Genomic DNA, 19,402 nt, shown 5'->3' with positions numbered 1-19,402 from the left:
TTAAACATTTCTTGTTCATATGCTTGTGAATATCTTTTCTTTTAAAACATGGGTACCAAAAATAACATTTTCCTTATGTATGTCCAATTCTTCAATTAAATTTGCAAAAAGAAGTTAGGAGTACGAAGAGCTAGCATTTCAAATATTTCAGTGTCCGTCTTTCCTGAAGGGACTTCCCTGATGGCTCAATGGCAAAGCATCTGCCTGCAATGCAGGAGCCAGAGTTAAGTGCGTACCGCAAAATTTACCTGAAATAGATGTTTGTGGATCGTTCGTTCCTACTGTTTTATTAGGAACAGAATCTTTCACTCCGACTGTGGGCTGAATGGGTTTGGAAACAAGTTGATTAATAAATAATGTGCATATGATACAATCCACAGTTCATAAATCAAGATAAAAGCATAAACATTTTTACCTTCACATTAGGATATTTCTCAGGAGACTCTAAAAGGCAAAAGGGACATAGAGTTAATCACATGTAAATATGAAAGCCAGCCGTACATTCATGCAGAGTTAGTACCGAGCAGAATCCTCGTGCTCAGCCTTGACACTGAATACATTCGGTTTCAGTGTCTCGTTTTTAGGGAGATGTTAGGACACTGGCAAGACAGACTTATGAATCCATTATAGACAGTGAAGAAAAACAGGAATACAGGTTTACCAAAACATGCAGTAAGATTTCAAAAGTAACATCATGTTTTCAATGACTTTATAGAAAATATTAAAGAGCACACAGACCAACGTGAACATGCTGACTGATGAGGAGAAAATTAATCTTAATCAGAGGAGCAAACCATGACCCCAAGAAGATAAATGTGAAAGCTGATGGTAAAATGCAACAGTGTATCTTGAATCCAAGACAAGAGTAACAGTTACACCGTTATACAAGTATTTAACATGCTCTTGAATCTGTCCAGTCATGTAAGAAGTGCACAGTTGGGATGACAGTTCAGCCGAAAATGTAATTCATTTCTCATCAGAGAAAGCAATGACCTGATTAGCTCGAATATACACTTGTAGAAAAACGTTTCATAAAAGTATTCATTTTTTTCCACACCCACGTGGGCTACTGCTATGCCTGCATGTCTGGGCTCCTCTAGTTCAGCCATCTTAAAGTTTCTCGATCCACTCACGCAAGAAGGCATGTAAGACACACCTACGAAATAATGCCCGAAAGATTTTCAACATTGAAATACAATGATCAAAAAGGAAATAATAAATTTAATTGCCACACAATTATTAGATGTTAAAAATCTTGCATGTTTTAAAATCAGTGTAGTATTTCTTGAAAATACCAATTCTAGCATTTAGGGAATGAACCCTATCAATCTGTTTTGTTTCAAAACTTAGTTTGGTTGGGTACATCATGCTAATGCTTAAAAGGATTTCTATGAAACAACTGTCAAAAAATCAGTTATCTTCTAAAAACAAGTCAATCCCTCCATATTCAAATCAATCTAATTTGAATAACAAATACCAGTACAACATACATCTTTGATGTCTATAGCTACTTGGAGTGGCTGGGGTTGACCCTACTTCTAGCACCCCCTCCCACCTCCAGGATTCTCTGGAGCAATAATGATCTTATCTCTTTTCAGGGTAAATACACTGAAGTCATCTAGAAGGTGTTCTCTCAAGTGCACCATCAACTCCAAACTCACCTCCCTAAGGCCTTCCTTTCCTCCCTTTGTCCTTTCACTAGAGTCTTCCCTCTATGAAGGATAATCTCTGGATCCGTGGCCTTAATTTTCCCCCTTTACATTCTTTCTATGGATCATCCCACCACTTCTTTTGCCTTCTTTGCTTAGCAATGGTATCTTACACCTATAATTGCTACTTCAACTCTTTGCTTTCCGCTGGCTATAGACATGCTCAGAAAGAAAAACAAAATAATGCTCTCCCCTGATCCTGTTATGCCCTGCAATAGCCAGTGCTCTTCTTCCAGATTTCTCTAAAAGCAAGGCTAGACCCTTGCTACTCGGAGAGCTTGTTAGAAATGCAGGATCTCAGACCTCGTGCTCAGCATGTCCACTTCACACAGGGTCCCCAGGCGCCTAATTAAAATTTGAGAAACTGGTCTACACAGTCTGCTTCTACATGACTTCAACTTAACCTATTCTCCTGAAATCTTAGCCTCAACTTCCTCACTCTAACACTTCCCCCCAGACTGAAACTGCATGACAAGCTGGAAACTTTACAGTGGACTCTCTATCAGGTTGTAGGTTCCTTGATCTCTCTATCATGTCCCCCGCTCTCTCCTTTCCAGTTCTCTTATTTTGGCCTATGTGACACCGTCCTATAAAGCAGCGACATTTTGTAGGACGTCAATTTGCAAACATTTACAGCTGAGCACCTATGCCCATGTTCCTCCACAAAGGATAACGCACAGCCCCAAATGACTTCGTAACAATGAGGAAAACAGAAAGCGGGGGAAACTTTGCTGCTCTTCTCTGACAAGTTTAGGTGCAGGAAGCTCACTTCACAGTCACGGCCCACGTCAAACACTCTCCCTTTTCCTAAAGACCTATCTTACTTACGGCCCCTCCCCCATAGGCCCTTGCTTCTTTTTCCTTCATTTCCTCCCTGTGCCCTCTGCCTCTGTCATCCTCCATTCCCTCTTTCCTCTTATTTCTCAACCTTCCTTTGGCTGTTGAGTATCTTGAAACAGAACCAATAATTTTTTCTTTTGTCCATGTGCCATGTGGAGTCTTAGTTCCCTCACCAGGGATCGAGCCTCCACCCCTGCCCTGGACAGTCTTAATATTTGGACCTCCAAGAAGTCCAGGAACTAATAATTTAGCTCCTTAAACTGGATTCTCAATTTCAACTGTGCCTGACACCTGATAAGATACACAATTTCCCTCCTCTTCTCATCTTTTTCCTCCCTATGCATCTGACAGGTGGGGTGTTTTTTTTTTTTTTTTGCCTGTTAGAATATTCCCATTTTAAATCAATGTTCTGTCAAATAACCTTTCTATAAAATACAGCTCTTACCTTCTGCTTGTCCATTTAATGTATTTTTTCCTCTTTCATCTCCAGATAAATGATCCAGAAACTTCTGTGGAACACTCTCAGAGATACTCTGTTAAAATGAATATTGAGTTCCATGAAGGTTTCCTAATGTCTTCTTAAGAAAATACCCTACTTTTAAAAACTTCCTACATTTAACCCAGTTAAGACAGGTTTTGCCAAGATCTCACAGCTGCCAACTGACAGAACCTGGATGCTGACTTCATACACTGCTGGATCACCAGGCAGTGGCTGCCAGCAATGAAGACATCAGGCCCTTCCTATCTCGTTCCATAGCTGCCACCTTCAAACAGGGCATCGTTACTTTATGTTACCTCAGGTACGGCTGCCATAAAGGGGCTCTGCCCTGCTACTTAAGTTGAGTCACTCAGTCATGTCTGACTCTTTGCGACCCCATGGACTGTAGCCCGCCTAGCTTCTCCATCCATGGGATTTTCTTGGCAAGAGTACTGGAGTGGATTGCCATTTCCTTCTCCAGGGGATCTTCCCGACCCAGGGATCGAACGTTGCTCTAATACGTTGTAGGCAGACGCTTTACCGTCGGAGCCACCAGGGAAGTCCCCCTGCTACTTAAACAATCCAAAATGGTTTGTACTTATTAAAACACTGCTAAAGCAAACTGCTGCTATTACAATCCCACATATTTATTACTATTCCCCATACTTTTGCTTCTGTTGAAATGTTTCTTTCAGATTAATCTGACAATCCAAACACAGTAACACTTTCAAGTTTCAAGCACTATCTTTCAAGCTCCAAGTGATAAAAAACCACAATTCAACCTGTTTCTCTCTGACCCTCTCTAGCAGGTTTACAGATGCGTATGTACCAAATAAACATACATTTGGCTGGGAGATTGGGACTGACACATACACGCTACACACTATTGTGTATAAAACAGGTAACTGATGAGGACCTGCTGTCTAGCACAGGGAATGCCACTCAATATTCTGCAATGGCCCATATGGGAAAGAATCTAAAAAAGAGGTGATAAACACATACACACACACACACACACACACACATACACACACACAAAACAAAGAAACATGGCCATGGACTGACCACACACACACACACACACACAAAACAAAGAAACATGTGGCCATGGACTGACCTCACACACACACACACACACACACACACACAAAACAAAGAAATATGTGGCCATGCACACGCACGCACACGCACACACACACACACACACACACACAACAAAGAAACATGTGGCCATGGACTGACCTGAAACAATCTTTCAATATTCAGATAAATGTAACTTCAGAACTCAAACAGATTCCTTACCATCTCTAAGCCTTGGTTTCTGTACTACACTGACTCCATTAGGTGAACCTTGCAAATGAACAAAAGTGTACTATGTGGTAATATTTAGCACGGAGTGTAGGTTAAAAGAAACAACAAAGTTTTGATGGGGAAATGCAAAGGTGAGAAAGTCACAGCATCTCCTGCTTTCATGTTCTTATTACTCAGGGCTTACATTTCAAAATAGTAACAGAAGACGGTACCTCAGAATCCCAAGGCGATTCTGTATCTTCCTCTTCTCCCAGTCCTACAGCTGACATCATGTCTGTAATATGCAGTCACAGATACATTAATGAGAACATTCACTACTATGAATTTTAAAGACATATGTAAGTCTATCTCTATCCACAAATATTTCAATAAAATAAACTAGCGGAAAAGAATTTCAGAGGGTTGAAGCATTTTCAGGAATATAAAGTTGGTAGTAGGTAGGACACTTCTGAAGAAAGAGAGCAAAAGAAATGTACTTAAAACAAAATGGATATCGTATTTGGATCCATACCCTTTACATGTTTTTATATTTGCTTTTAAGTATAGAAAAAATTCACAGACATTCACTAACTTACCATGTTTATTATTTTTGTGTGCTCTATCAACAGAAGTCAAATGCTCATGACTTGCTTGTTCTTGGGGAGCCCTTTCAATAATAGAAGTATCACTTTCTTTTTCAACAAGTTCTGGTTTTGGGGCTCCTTCCTATAAAAACAAGACAAAATGAAACCAAAACCCAACTTCAGAAAACATACTCATTCATTTGGTCATTCAGTCCACCAGTAAGACGACACGCAATCACTGTGTCTAGGACATCCTTTAGGATGTCCCGGGAGGAGTTAGAACTGTAAAGAAAAGTGACTCTGCTGTGTGTCTGGGTGAGGCAGAGACACATGAAAGCAAACAAGAGCAGAAGAGGATCCGTCGGCAGCTCTGCAGCTGAGGGGCAGAGAGTGCAGGACGGGCTCCAAGGGGCGAGGAGGCGGGAGGACCCGCGAAGCACACGGAACGCTGGGACACGGGCTGTGTCTCAGAGACAGAGCGTGCGGAGCCGGGATGGGAGGGGGGTTCCAGGAAGGGCGGCCCGAACCCACAGATGCGGTGTGCACCAACGTCAACAAGTCATGTGGAAAACAGATCACAGTTACTGGGAACTGTATCGAGAGACAAAACTGGAGCACCAGGTTCACACAGGAAGAAGCAAGTGTCATCTTCTTCCTTCAAGTGATGGGGATCTACTAAACAAGTAAAGGCATTACATCAACACAAAAATATTTTATTTTATTAGGTGCCATGCTTTGATTCAAATGAAAGGGAAAAGACTGCCCTGCACTAGGAAGTAGCAAGTTCAATTTGGTTCAGTCCCTCAGTCATGTCCGACTCTTTGTGACCCCATGGACGGCAGTACGCCAGGCCTCCCTGCTCATTGCCAACTCCCAAAGTTTACTCAAACTCATGTCCATTGTGTTGGTGATGCCATCCGACCATCTCATCCTCTGTCGTCCCCTTCTTCTCCTGCTTTCAATCATTCCCAGCATCAGGGTCTTTTCCAATGAGTCAGTTCTTCGCATCAGGTGGTCAAAATTTCAGCTTCAGCATCAGTCCTTCCAATGAATATTCAGGACTGATTTCCTTTAGGATGGACTGGTTGGATCTCCTTGAAGTCCAAGGGACTTGCAAGAGTCTTCTCCGACAACACAGTTCAAAAGCATCAATTCTTTGGCACTCAGCTGTCTTTATAGTCCAACTTTCACATCCATACTTGAGTACTGGAAAAATCAGAGCTTTGACTAGATGGACTTTTGTTGGCAAAGTAATGTCTCTGCTTTTTAATATGCTGCCTAGATTGGTCATAACTTTTCTTCCAAAGAGCAACTGTCTTTTAATTTCATGGCTGCAGCCACCATCTGCAGTGATTTTGGAGCCCAAGAAAATACAGTCTGTCACTGTTTCCACTGTTTCCCCATCTATTTCCCATGAAGTGATAGCACCGGATGCCATTATCTTAGGTTTTGGAATGTTGAGTCTTAAGCCAACCTTTTCACTCTCCTCTTTCACTTTCATCAAGAGGCTCTTTAGTTCTTCAATTTCTGCCATAAGCGTGGTGTCCTTTGCATATCTGAGGTTATTGATATTTCTCCCAGTCATCTTGATTCCAGCTTGTGCTTCATCCAGACCAGTGTTCCTCATGATGTACTCTGCACATAAGTGAAATAAGCAGGGTGACAATATATAGCCTTGATGTACTCCTTTCCCTATTTGGATATTTGGCCTTGGAGTAGAGAATGAAGCAGGGCAAAGGCTAATAGAGTTCTGCCAAGAGATCACACTGGTCATAGCAAACACCCGCTTCCAACAACACAAGAGAAGACTCTACGCATGGACATCACCAGATGGTCAATTCCGAAATCAGGTTGACTATACTCTTTGCAGCCAAAGATGGAGAAGTTCTATACAGTCAGCAAAAACAAGACCGGGAGCTGAGTGTGGCACAGCCCATGAACTCCTTATGGATAAATTCAGACGCAGACTGAAGGAAGCAGCAAACATGACAGTATGTACAGGAGGGCAGTAAAGAGGAAAACAGAAACCAAAAGCCTGTAAGCAAATCTCCACGTGGGCAGTAAGCACACCAGACACTGTGCATCACCCAAAGTGTCCATGCAACTGCAATTAAAAAGCTAATTTGGCTTTGAAAACAGCCAAACAGAAATGGTAACAGTCATTCTAAAACAAACTGCACAGCCAGGAGGAATGAAAAGATTAGCAAGCATATTTTAGAAAGGTTACTCTGGCAGCAACATAAAAAAGAACATCAGGGTATCCAAACTAGGAAAGAATATTTCAAGATTATAGGTGAGACAGTGAGTTATGGTGATAAGATATGAAAACTGATAAGCAGGCAGAAAATACTGAACTTCCTGAGTGACTGGAGCTGGTAATTTCAAGGACGTTTGGACTCCAGGATCTTTCCTACTGTGGCTGAAATTCAGGGATGCTGTCTACTAGGATGGGGAGGACAGATGAAGGAACAGCTTGTAAACAGTCAGGGATGAGGGAAGCGTCAGGGATAACGCCTTCAGTTTGGGGTATAATAAATTATTTTGAGGCATGCAAGGGACTCAGAAGAAAGGATTTGGGTAAAAACATTTGAATTAGAAATAGATTAACTTCTTCAGGAAAAACATATACTTTAATTATTTGTAAAAGATACTAACTTGGTATAATTAATGCAAACCTAGGCAGAATTCTGAACTTTTGAAAATAAAACAATACCAGGGGAAGAAAACTATGAGATTAAAATGGTCAATTATATATTTCAACATGTTTCAAGGATATAAAAATATACTTTTTAAAAAATATGCAAATACTTGTTTCTGACATATTACCATAATAGGCATTTTTAAGTTTAATGAAAAGGTTTAATTGTAAAACACCCATTCAAGATGCTACAAGAAGACTCTGTTTTAAAATTGATCTTAAAAGACAAGTTTTAATTTGTAGAAGAGAAATGTTTATGTGAGGATGGAATTATGAGGCATTTTAAAGTACTACTGTGATGTAAGAAAGAAACAGAAAACCCTACTTGAAAAGATCTCATTCAAAATTGATGGAGAAATCAAAAGGTTTACAGATGAAACAAAAGTTAAGAGGATTTAGCACCACCAAACCAGCCTTACGACAAATACTAAAGGGACTTACAGCCAGTAAACACAAGAGAAAGGAAAGATCTACAAAAACAAACCAGAAACAATTAAGAAAATGTCAACAGGAACATATATATCAATTAGTACTTTAAATGTAAATGGATTCAATGCACCAACCAAAAGATACAGAATAACTGAATGAATACAAAAACAAGAGCCATATATATACTGCCCACAAGAGACCCGCTTCAGACCTAGAGACAAATACAGACTGAAAGTAAATGAATGGAAAAAGATATTCCATTTGAATGGTAACCAAAAGAAAGCCAGTGTGGCAATCCTTATTTCACACAAAACAGACTTTAAAATGAAGAATATCATAAGAGACGAAGAAGGACACTACATAATGATCAAAGGGTCAATCCAAGAAGAAGACATAACAATTGGAAATATTTATGCCCCCAACATAGAAAAACCACAATACACAAGGCAAGCAGTAACATGCATAAGAGGGGAATTCAAAAGCAACACAGTCATAGTGGGGGACTTTTAGCACCCCACTTACACCAATGGACAGATCATCAAGACAGAGAATCAAGTAAGGTGAAAAGACAGCCCTCAGATTGGGAGAAAATAATAGCAAATGAAGCAACAGACAGAGGATTAATCTCAAAAATATACAAGCAACTCCTGAAGCTCAATTCCAGAAAAATAAATGACCCAATCAAAAAATGGGACAAAGAACTAAACAGACATTTCGCCAAAGAAGACATACAGATGGCTAACACACACATGAAAAGATGCTCAACATCACTCATTATCAGAGAAATGCAAATCAAAACCACAATGAGGTACCATTACACGCCAGTCAGGATGGCTGCTATCCAAAAGTCTACAAGCAATAAATGCTGGAGAGGGTGTGGAGAAAAGGGAACCCTCTTACACTGTTGGTGGCAATGCAAACTAGTACAGACACTATGGAGAACAGTGTGGAGATTTCTTAAAAAACTGGAAATAGAACTGCCATATGACCCAGCAATCCCACTTCTGGGCATTCACACTGAGGAAACTAGATCTGAGACACATGCACCCCAATGTTCATCGCAGCACTGTTTATAATAGCCAGGACATGGAAGCAACCTAGATGCCCATCAGCAGATGAATGGATAAGGAAGCTCTGGTACATATACACCATGGAATATTACTCAGCTGTTAAAAAGAATTCATTTGAATCAGTTCTAATGAGATGGATGAAACTGGAGCCCATTATACAGAGTGAAGTAAGCCAGAAAGATAAAAATCATTACAGCATACTAACATATATATGGAATTTAGAAAGATGGTAATGATAACCCTATACGCAAAACAGAAAAAGAGACACAGATGTACAGAACAGACTTTTGGACTCTGTGGGAGAAGACGAGGGTGGGATGTTTCGAGAGAATAGCATGTATATTGTCTATAAGGAAACAAATTACCAGCCCAGGTGGGATGCATGAGACAAGTGCTCGGGCCTGGTGCACTGGGAAGACCCAGAGGAATCGGGTGGAGAGGGAGGTGGGAGGGGGGATCGGGATGGGGAACACATGTAACTCCATGGCTGATTCATGTCAATGTGTGACAGAACCCACTGCAATGTTGTGGAGTATTTAGCCTCCAACTAATAAAAATAAATGAAAAAAAAAAAAAAAAAAAGACAGAGAACCAATAAGGAAACACAGAACTTCAATGAAACATTAGACCCAATGGACCTAGTTGATATCTTCAGGACTATCCATCCAAATGCAGAAGAATACACTTTGTTCTCAACTGCACATGGAACATTCTCCAGAAGAGATCACATCTTGGGCCACAGACCAAGCCTCAGTAAATTTTAAAACATTGAAAATATGTATCACGTATCTTCTCTGACCACAACACTATCAGACTAGATATCAACTACAGGAGAAAAATGGCAAAAAACACAAATTCATGGAGATTAAACAATTCATTACTGAATATTGAAAAGGTTATTGAAGACATAAGCAGGGAAATCAAAAGTTTCCTAGAAATAGATGACAACAAAAACACGATCACCCAAAACCTATGGGATTCAGTAAAAGCACTTCCAAGAGAGAAGTTGATAGCAGCACAATCCTACCTCAAGGACAAGAAAAGTACTGAACAGGCAACACTCTACATTTACAGCAGCTAGAAAAAGAACCAAACCCCCTAAAGTCAGCAGAAGGAAAGAAATCATACAGATCAGAGCAGAAATAAATGAAAAAGAAAATGAAGGCAACAATAGCAAAGATTAATCAGACTAAATACTGGTTCTTTGAGAAGATAAGCAAAATGGACACACCACTAGCCAGACTCATCAAGAACAGAAGGGAGAAAAATCAAATTGACAAGACTAGAAATGAAAAAGGAGAGGTTACAACAGACAACACAGAAATGAAAAGGATCATAAGAGAACCTTATGAGCAACAATACGCTCATAAAAGGGACAACTGAGAGGAAATGGACAGATTCTTAGAAAAGTTCAACCTCCTAAAACTGAATCAGGGAAGAAATAAAAATGACAAACAAGCCAATTACAAACACTGAAATAGAACGTGTTATCCAAAATCTCCCAAAAACAAAAGCCCAGGGCCAGATGGCTTTGCAGGGGAATTTTGTCAAACATTTAGAGAAGAGGTAATGCCTACTTTTCTGAAACTCTTCCAAAAAACTGCAGAGGAAGGAACACTTCCAAACTCATTCTATGAGGCCACAATCACCTTGATACCAAAACCAGGCAGAGACAACACAAAAAAGAAAATTACAGGCCAATATCACTGACAAACACAGATGCAAAAACCCTCAACAAAATATTAGCAAACACAATTCAACAACACATTCAATAGCTCATACACCATGATCAATTCGGGTTTATGCCAGGGATGCAAGGATTCTTCAATATGCACAAACCAATTTCAATGTGATGCACCATCTTAACAAACTAAAAAATAAGAACCATGTGATCATCTCAATAGAGGCAGAAAAAGCCTTTGACACAGTTCAGCACCTGTTTATGACAACAACGCTTCAAAATATGGACACAGGAGGAACCTATGTCAACATAGTGAAGGCCATGTAGGATAAACCCACAGTAAACATTATTCTTGATGAGGAAAAATGAAAAGCATTCCCTCTAAGATCAGGAACAAGACAACATTGTCCGTTCTCACTACGATTATTCAGCATGGGTTTGGAAGTCCTAGCTATGGCAATCAGAAGAGAAAGAAATAAAAGGAATCCAGATCTGAAAAGAAGTAAAACTCTCACTTTTGCAAATGACATGATACTACACATAGAAAACCCAAGAGAAACTATTTTCTAGTAAACAAAAATTACTGGAGCTAAACAGTGAATTTAGCAAAGTTGTATGATACAAGGTCAATACACAGAACTCACTTGAATTCCTATACACTAACAATGAAAAATCAGAAAGTGAAATTAAGGAGCCAATCCCATTCACCACTGCAACAAAAAGAATAAAATATCTAGCAATAAACCTACCTAAGGAGACAAATTCCTGTATACGGAAAATTCTAAGACGCTGAGGAAAGAAAAGAAAGACGACATAAACAGGTGGAGAGATATTCCATATTCCTGGGTAGGAAGAATGAATACTGTGAAAATGACTATACTACCAAATGCAATCTACAGATTCAGTGTGATCACTGTCAAATGACCAATGGCATTTTTCACAGAACTAGAACAATATATGCAATGGAATATTACTCAGCCATAAAGAGGAACACATCTGAGTCAGCTCTAACAAGGCTGACAAACCTAGAGCCTATTCTCCAGAGTGAAGCAAGTCAGAAAGAGAAATATAAATATCATATACTATTCGCACATATATGGAATCTACAAAGATTCTGAATCTACAAATGTACTGATCAATTTATTTGCAGGGTAGCAATGGAGAAACAGACATAGAGAACAGACTTAGAGACATGGAGGAGGGGAGGAGGGAGAGGGTGAGATGGATGGAAAGAGTAACATGGAAATATAAAATTTCATGTGTAAAATAGAGAGCCAGTGGGAATTTGCTGTAGGACTCAGGCAGCTCAGAAAGGGACTCTGAGACAATGCAGAAGGGTGGGATGGGGAGGGAGGGGACACGGGTGTACCCATGGCTGATTCTTGCTGATGTTTGACAGAAAACAACAAAATTTTGGAAAGAGATTATCCTTCAATTAAAGAATAAATACATTTTCTAAAAACCCCATTTGAAAATTTCCTCGTCTTCTTCTTTTCTAACGGCTCTAATTTTCTATCTATGCCTTCTGCAATGGCAGATAAACATTGAAGGAACAATCTAGATATTAAAAAAGTAGTAAAACTATGATTATCCAAGTTGGAGATTTCAAAGTTTTCAAATACATCTATGATTATCAAGCAGGACTCAATATTCACATCAGGAAAGAACAAATGAGCTGAAAAAATCAAGTAACCACAATGACTGAGTTTTAGATATGGAAGAATTCGCATTTTTGTTTAACATGTGTAACAAAGAACTGACATGCTAATTTAACACCTATAAATACTGAAGCTAATAGTTCCTTAAAAATAAATTTCTTAAAAATAAAACTTAACTTAAAAATAACTTCTAAGAAAAAAGTCTTAAAATTTTACTCTTTAATAAAATTCTTAAAATGGAATATACATATTACTATAGATATTTTATTTATTTATTTATTTTTTTTTTACTATAGATATTTTAAAAAGTAAAAAAATTATCTTTCTGAGACAATTTTACAAACTGTTGGTAATTCTTCTTTCCTTATGATTTTATAACAAGTAGTCTACATAAGAAAAAAATCATGAATTATGATTTCATTCATTTAATATGTGCAATTGCCCATTACTTGCACATATTAGGAAAAGACAAATCAGAATCTCTCTGGAGGCGGGGGGGGGGGGGGGGGGGGGCGGGAAATTTCTACATTTTTTTTCTTTAAGACTGTTGCAACTTAAAATTTTCTTATGTCATGAAGAGAGTTTAAGAATCTCATTTATATAATTATAAATTATAGGTTTAGTAAAAGAGAAGATAAAATGCTTACTTATTTCCTCTTTATTCTCAAAAAGATCCAAAACCTCCACCAAGACTATACCAAACAGCAAGATAAATTAGTTAAGTACATTAAGTATGTATCAAACAGTAAGTTAGTAACCACAAGAAACGGAAGGGCCACAAACTCTTCATTCATAATACAGCTGCTAAGGCCTAAAACAGAGCTCAGCTAGAACTGCCTACAAATGAAAGTTTTGCTAGATTAAATAGAAGACACTGCTTCATTCATTTCAAAGTGAGAATTTTTTTAAAAAGAGTAATCACTTCAACTTGAAATGAACTTCCAGAGGGAACTATATTCAATATAGATATATACATATACAAATGTAACCAAGTCACATTGCTATACACCTGAAACTAACACAGTATTGTAAATGACTACACTTCAATTAAAGAAAAAAAAACAAAAACCACCACCAACCTTGAAAACAACAACCAAAAAACCTAAGGATCAAATTTTCTTTCAGTTCTTCATAAAACTCGGCTATATGTCATTCAGAAGAGTCTAACTATTGAGTTTTCACGACCTCACTCTCTCCTAAGTTGAATTTCAAATAATTCATCTCATATTTATAATATAGAGTACCTCATCTGACTTACCCTCACTATGTCTGCTGTGTTTGTAAAATAATCTGTATTATCTTGACCTTCATTCCATCTCATATTCATCTTATCCTTCTTAAATGAATTCTTCCCCTTCATCGCCCTCCCCATCTTCATATTCATCTAGCTCCTTTTCCTAATTGCTTTGTAATTCTTTTCTTTCTAAATGGCATACTTAGTATGCCAACATTTATAAATCTGAATCATGCAGATATATTGCTCTTATTATCACATCATTTTGTATCATGACTTTGAAGCCTTCCATTTCCACGGTGGAATCCTTTTTGTCATCATAAGGATCAAGGGAATGGTGTGTGGAAAAGTACAGGGGAAAACAAGAGTTAAAAACAACACAACTTACCTGTGGAAGACCAAGGTCTGCTAGAGTCTTGAGTGGTTTTGGAAGAGGATCAGGCCTTGGAAAGACAGGATGAGGGAAGCCCTGGACTCCAGGTGATGGTTTGGGAAAGGTTTCAAGCACATCTTCAATTTCACTATCAGAATTGTTGTTCTCAGAGAAGGTGGTACTCTCCCATCTCACAATGCCACTTTCTGCTTCTAATACAGTAAAAACGGGAGAGTACATGAGAACCTGTGTAATTTCAAATCAGTGAATAACACCAGGAGGACAGTCTTCAAATAACTTACCGTTTCTCTTGGATTGCTGAAAAGCCTTCAGTAGCTTTGCTAAGTTTGGTTTCGGGACATGCTGGAGAAGAAAATAAGAGCTTGAAGCATAACAAGAATCAACTTGAATACAAGAATTATAATCCCCCACCCCCATTACTATATGACCTAACACAAAGAGCACAGGCTCTGGAGTCATTCAGGTGTGGACTCAGATCCCAGTTGGGCCCCTGACTAACCTGCAGGCACACTGAAACCACAATCACAGAAAACTCGCCCATCTGATCCCAGGACCACTGTCTAACTCAATGAAACTGAGCCATGCCGTGTGGGGCCACCCAGGACGGATGGGTCACGGTGGAGACGTCTGACAGTATGCGGTCCACTGGAGAAGGGAATGGCAAGACACTTCAGTATTCTGGCCTTGAGAACCCCATGAACAGTATGAAAAGGCAAAATGATAGGATACTGAAAGACGAACTCCCCAGGTCGATAGGTGCCCAATATGCTACTGGAGATCAGTGGAGAAATAACTCCAGAAAGAATGAAGGGATGGAGCCAAAGCAAAACAAGACCCAGTCGTGGATGTGACTGGTGATAGAAGCAAGGTCCGCTGCTGTAAAGAGCAATATTGCATGGGAACCTGGAATGATAGATCCATGAATCAAGGCAAATTGGAAGTGGTCAAAAGGAGACGGCAAGAGTGAATGTTGCCATTCTAGGAATCAGCAAACTAAAATGGACTGGAATGGATGAATTTAACTCAGATGACCATTATATCTACTACTGTGGGCAGGAATCCCTTAGAAGAAATGGAGTAGCCATCATGGTCAACAAAACAGTCCCAAATGCAGGACTTGGATGTAATCTCAAAAATGACAGAATGATCTCTGCTTGTTTCCAAGGCAAACCATTTAATATCATGGTAATGCAAGCCTATGCCCTAACCAGTAACGCTGAAGAAGCTGAAGTTGAATGGTTCTATGAAGACCTACAAGACCTTTGAGAACTAACTCCCAAAAAAGACATCCTTTTCATTATAGGGGATTGGAATCCAAAAGTATGAAGTCAAGAAACACCTGGAGTAACAGGCAAATTTGGCCTTGAGGTATGGAATGAAGCAGGGCAAAGGCTAATAGAGTTTTCCCAAGAGAACACACTGGTTATAGCAAACACCCTCTTCCAACAACACAAGAGAAGACTCTACACATGGACATCACCAGATGGTCAACACCGAAATCAGACTGATTATATACTTTGCAGCCGAAGATGGAGAATCTACACAGTCAGCAAAAACAAGACCAGCAGCTAACTGTGGCTCAGATCATGAACTCCTTATGGCCAAAATCAGACTTAAATTGGAGAAAGTAGGGAAAACCACTAGATCACTCAGGTATCACCTAAATCAAATCCCTTATGACTATACAGTGGAAGTGAGAAATAGATTTAAGGGACTAGATCTGATAGACAGAGTACCTGATGAACTATGGACAGGAGACTACTTGTATAGGAGACAGGGATCAAGACCATCCTCACGGAAAAGAAATGCAAAAAGCCAAAATGGTAGTCTGAGGAGACTTTACAAACAGCTATGGAATGAAGACAAGCGAAAAGCAAAGGAGAAAAGGAAAGATATTCCCATTTGAATGCAGCATTCCAAAGAATAGCCAAGAAGATAAGAAAGCCTTCCTCAGTGATGAATTCGAAGAAATAGAGGAAAACAACAGAATGGGAAAGACTAGAGATCTCTTCAACAAAATTAGAGATACCAAGGGAACATTTCATGCAAAGATGGGTTCGATAAAGGACAGGAATGGTATGGACCTAACAGAAGCAGAAGATATTAAGAAGAGGTGGCAAGAATACACAGGAGGACTGTACAAAAAAGATCTTCACGACCCAGATAATCACAATGGTGCGATCTCTCACCTAGAGCCAGACATCCTGGAATGTGAAGTCAAGTGGGCCTTAGAAAGCATCACTATGAACAAAGTTAGTGGAGGTGATGGAATTCCAGTTGAGCTATATCAAACCCTGAAAGATGATGCTGTGAAAGGGCTGCACTCAATATGCCAGCATTTTTGGAAAACTCAGCAGAGGCCACAGGACTGGAAAAGGTCCGTTTTCATTCCAATCCCAAAGAATGATCAAACAACTACACAATTGCACTCATCTCACATGCTAGTAAAGTAATGCCCAAAATTCTCCAAGCCAGGCTTCAGCAATACATGAACGGTGAACTTCCAGATGTTCAAGCTGGTTTTAGAAAAGGCAGAGGAACCAGAGATCAAATTGTCAACATCCACTGGATCATAGAAAAAGCAAGAGAGTTCCAGAAAAGCATCTATTTCTGCTTTATTGACTATGCCAAAGCCTTTGACTGTGTGGATCACAATAAACTGTGGAAAACTCTGAAAGAGATGTGAATACCAGACCACCGGACCTGCTTCTTGAGAAACCTATACACAGGTCAGGAAGCAACAGTTAGAACTAGACATGGAACAACAGACTGGTTTCAAATAGGAAAAGGAGTACATCAAGGCTGTATATTGTCACCCTGCTTATTTAACTTAAATGCAGAGTATATCATGAGAAACGCTGGGCTGGAAGAAGCACAAGCTGGAATCAAGACTGCTGGAAGAAACATCAATAACCTCAGATATGCAGATGACACCACCCTTCTGACAGAAAGTGAAGAGGAACTAAAAAGCCTCTTGATGAAAGTGAAAGAGGAGAGTGCAAAAATTGGCTTAAAGCTCAACATTCAGGAAACTAAGATCATGGCATCTGGTCCCATCACTTCATGGGAAATAGATGGGGAAACAGTGGAAACAGGGTCAGACTTTATTTTTGGGGGCTCCAAAATCACTTGAGATGGTGATTGCAGCCATGAAATGAAAAGACGCTTACTCCTTGGAAGGAAAGTTATGAACAACCTAGAAAGCATATATAAAAGCAGAGACATTACTTTGCCAACAAAGGTCCATCTAAGTCACAGCTATGGTTTCTCCAGTGGCCATGTATGGATGTAAGAGTTGGACTGTGAAGAAAGCTGAGCACCGAAAAATTGATGCTTTTGAACTGTGGTGTTGGAGAAGACTCTTGAGAGTCCCTTGGACTGCAAGGAGATCCAACCAGTCCATCCTAAAGGAGATCAGTCCTGGGTTTTCATTGGAAGGACTGATGCTGAAGCTGAAACTCCAATACTTTGGCCACCTCATGAGAAGACTTGACTCACTGGAAAAGGCCCTGATGCTGGGAGGGATTGGGGGCAGGAGGAGAAGGGGACGACAGGAGACGAGATGGCTGGATGGCATCACTGACTCGATGGACGTGAGTTTGAGTAAACTCCGGGGGTTGGTGATGGACAGGTAGGCCTGGCGTGCTGCGATTCACGGGGTCACAAAGAGTCAGATACGAATGAGCGACTGAACTGAACCTTCTCATGGGGTAAGCATTATGACAGATGACATCAGAAACCCCAGATGCTCCTCTCCTTACCCCAATTGACTGCTATACAAATACTATGACACCCACTAGATTATTTTCTTGACCAAAATGTTCTAGAAAAAAAAATTTGTCCCTGGTTGTTTAGAGCACTACTGAAAAACTAAGACATTTAAATTAATCGCTATATTCTGAAATTCACTTGCATGATTTCTACATGCATGAATCATCACTTGGGAAGGGAAATACATAAGTTTAGATTTTAGTAGAACCTTATTTGGATAGGTTACAAGTGCAAACAGTATAAGCTACTTCTATTCTGTTTGTTAAACAGCTAAAGACAAATGATTGTTTCAATTTGGCTCCTTCAAAGAAAAAGGGAGAAAAACCAAGAGTAAACCTGTAGGGAAATGATCATGAATGAAAGCCACAAACACACTAAACAGAAAGCCATAATCAAACATGTTCACAAGAGACAGAGATGGACTGAAAGAACAGACACTGAAGGAAAGTATTCTGCAAGGAAATATTAGGTTAACAGTAAAAAAGAGAGAAAAAGGTGGGGGAGGAAAAGGAAGCAGACAGAGACAGACATTCCTAGTCAAGCACAAACTTAAGGAAAAAAAAATAAGCATAATAAGCTTTGTGGAAAAACACGAACATTTAAAATTTATATACTGTAGATCAATAATATATCAGTATTCTTAAGGATATACTATGAACAAAGCCTCTGTTTTATATGCTTTTATTAATATATAAATTACGCATCTAAATTGTTCTGCAAATTTTATGAAAATGTCAACATATGTTGTCTATAAAACATATATTTAAGGCAGAGGGTTTTGTTCATAATATATCCCTAAAATAGTGATCTGTATTACTGTAAAACTTTTTGTTTATAAATACTACCGTATAAGAGTTGAATTTTGCCACTATAAAAAGTGTCATTCGATTAGCCACATACGGTCATCCATCACTACCTGAATGTTGTAAAATATTACTTGAGAGAGAGAAAAATTGATCAAGAAATATTCCTAACTATTCACTGGGAAAAAGAACTGGTAATCAAAATTCTGAGGAGAATGTATGGCTTGAAAAGAAACATTTAATGGAACACAAGATGGGGCAAAAAAGGTCAAAAATTTTCACCTAAACTTCTCATCTCACAACGAGTGGACACTGAAAAGAACACTGTAACCTTTCACTTTTCACGTATTTCTTATTTATTTCCTTGTTATGCAGGACCCCCTTCCTCAACATAACACAACTGAACTATATTACCTGTAACATTATATAGGATACCGTTTGTCTCTTTATTTATTCACATTCAAAAACTATTAACACGGTTCTTACACTCGAGACCTATGCTACATGCTCCAGGAGATGCACAACTGTTTTCTGAACTCCACTAGCTTATACTGATACAGGGCTATAAGAAGAATACTTAAATCACAATAATACAAAATGTCTGAAATCTGAAGTTTTAGAATGTGACACAGGACTTGGGGTAGGTCTTTTTAAAACTATAATAGAAAAAAAAAATATCCCAAGCTGCAAATTTGGTCTTACGGTTATTCACAGTCTCCGCTCCTATGAAGGGAAAGTCGCTCAGTCGTGTCCGACTCCCTGC

The 19,402-nt window shown here is 39.2% G+C and overlaps 1 protein-coding gene across 1 annotated transcript in view; it reads right to left on the bottom strand.

Annotated features, from left to right (window-relative positions):
- LOC136155181 (ankyrin repeat domain-containing protein 26-like) overlaps nt 1–19,402 on the bottom strand; it is a 63,639-nt gene that overhangs the window by 29,400 nt on the left and 14,837 nt on the right. Inside the window, exons 9-14 of the mRNA XM_065917052.1 lie at nt 14,347–14,407; nt 14,060–14,256; nt 4,914–5,043; nt 4,551–4,612; nt 2,995–3,082; nt 933–1,156 (exon numbers count right to left, since the gene is read on the bottom strand). Of these exons, the coding sequence (XP_065773124.1) occupies nt 933–1,156; nt 2,995–3,082; nt 4,551–4,612; nt 4,914–5,043; nt 14,060–14,256; nt 14,347–14,407 (762 nt within the window). The remainder of the gene's footprint in view (nt 1–932; nt 1,157–2,994; nt 3,083–4,550; nt 4,613–4,913; nt 5,044–14,059; nt 14,257–14,346; nt 14,408–19,402) is intronic.

Source organism: Muntiacus reevesi, unplaced genomic scaffold, assembly GCF_963930625.1.
Source record: "Muntiacus reevesi unplaced genomic scaffold, mMunRee1.1 SCAFFOLD_186, whole genome shotgun sequence".
NCBI lineage: Eukaryota > Metazoa > Chordata > Mammalia > Artiodactyla > Cervidae > Muntiacus > Muntiacus reevesi.
This window is presented reverse-complemented; position numbering and strand designations above follow the sequence as displayed.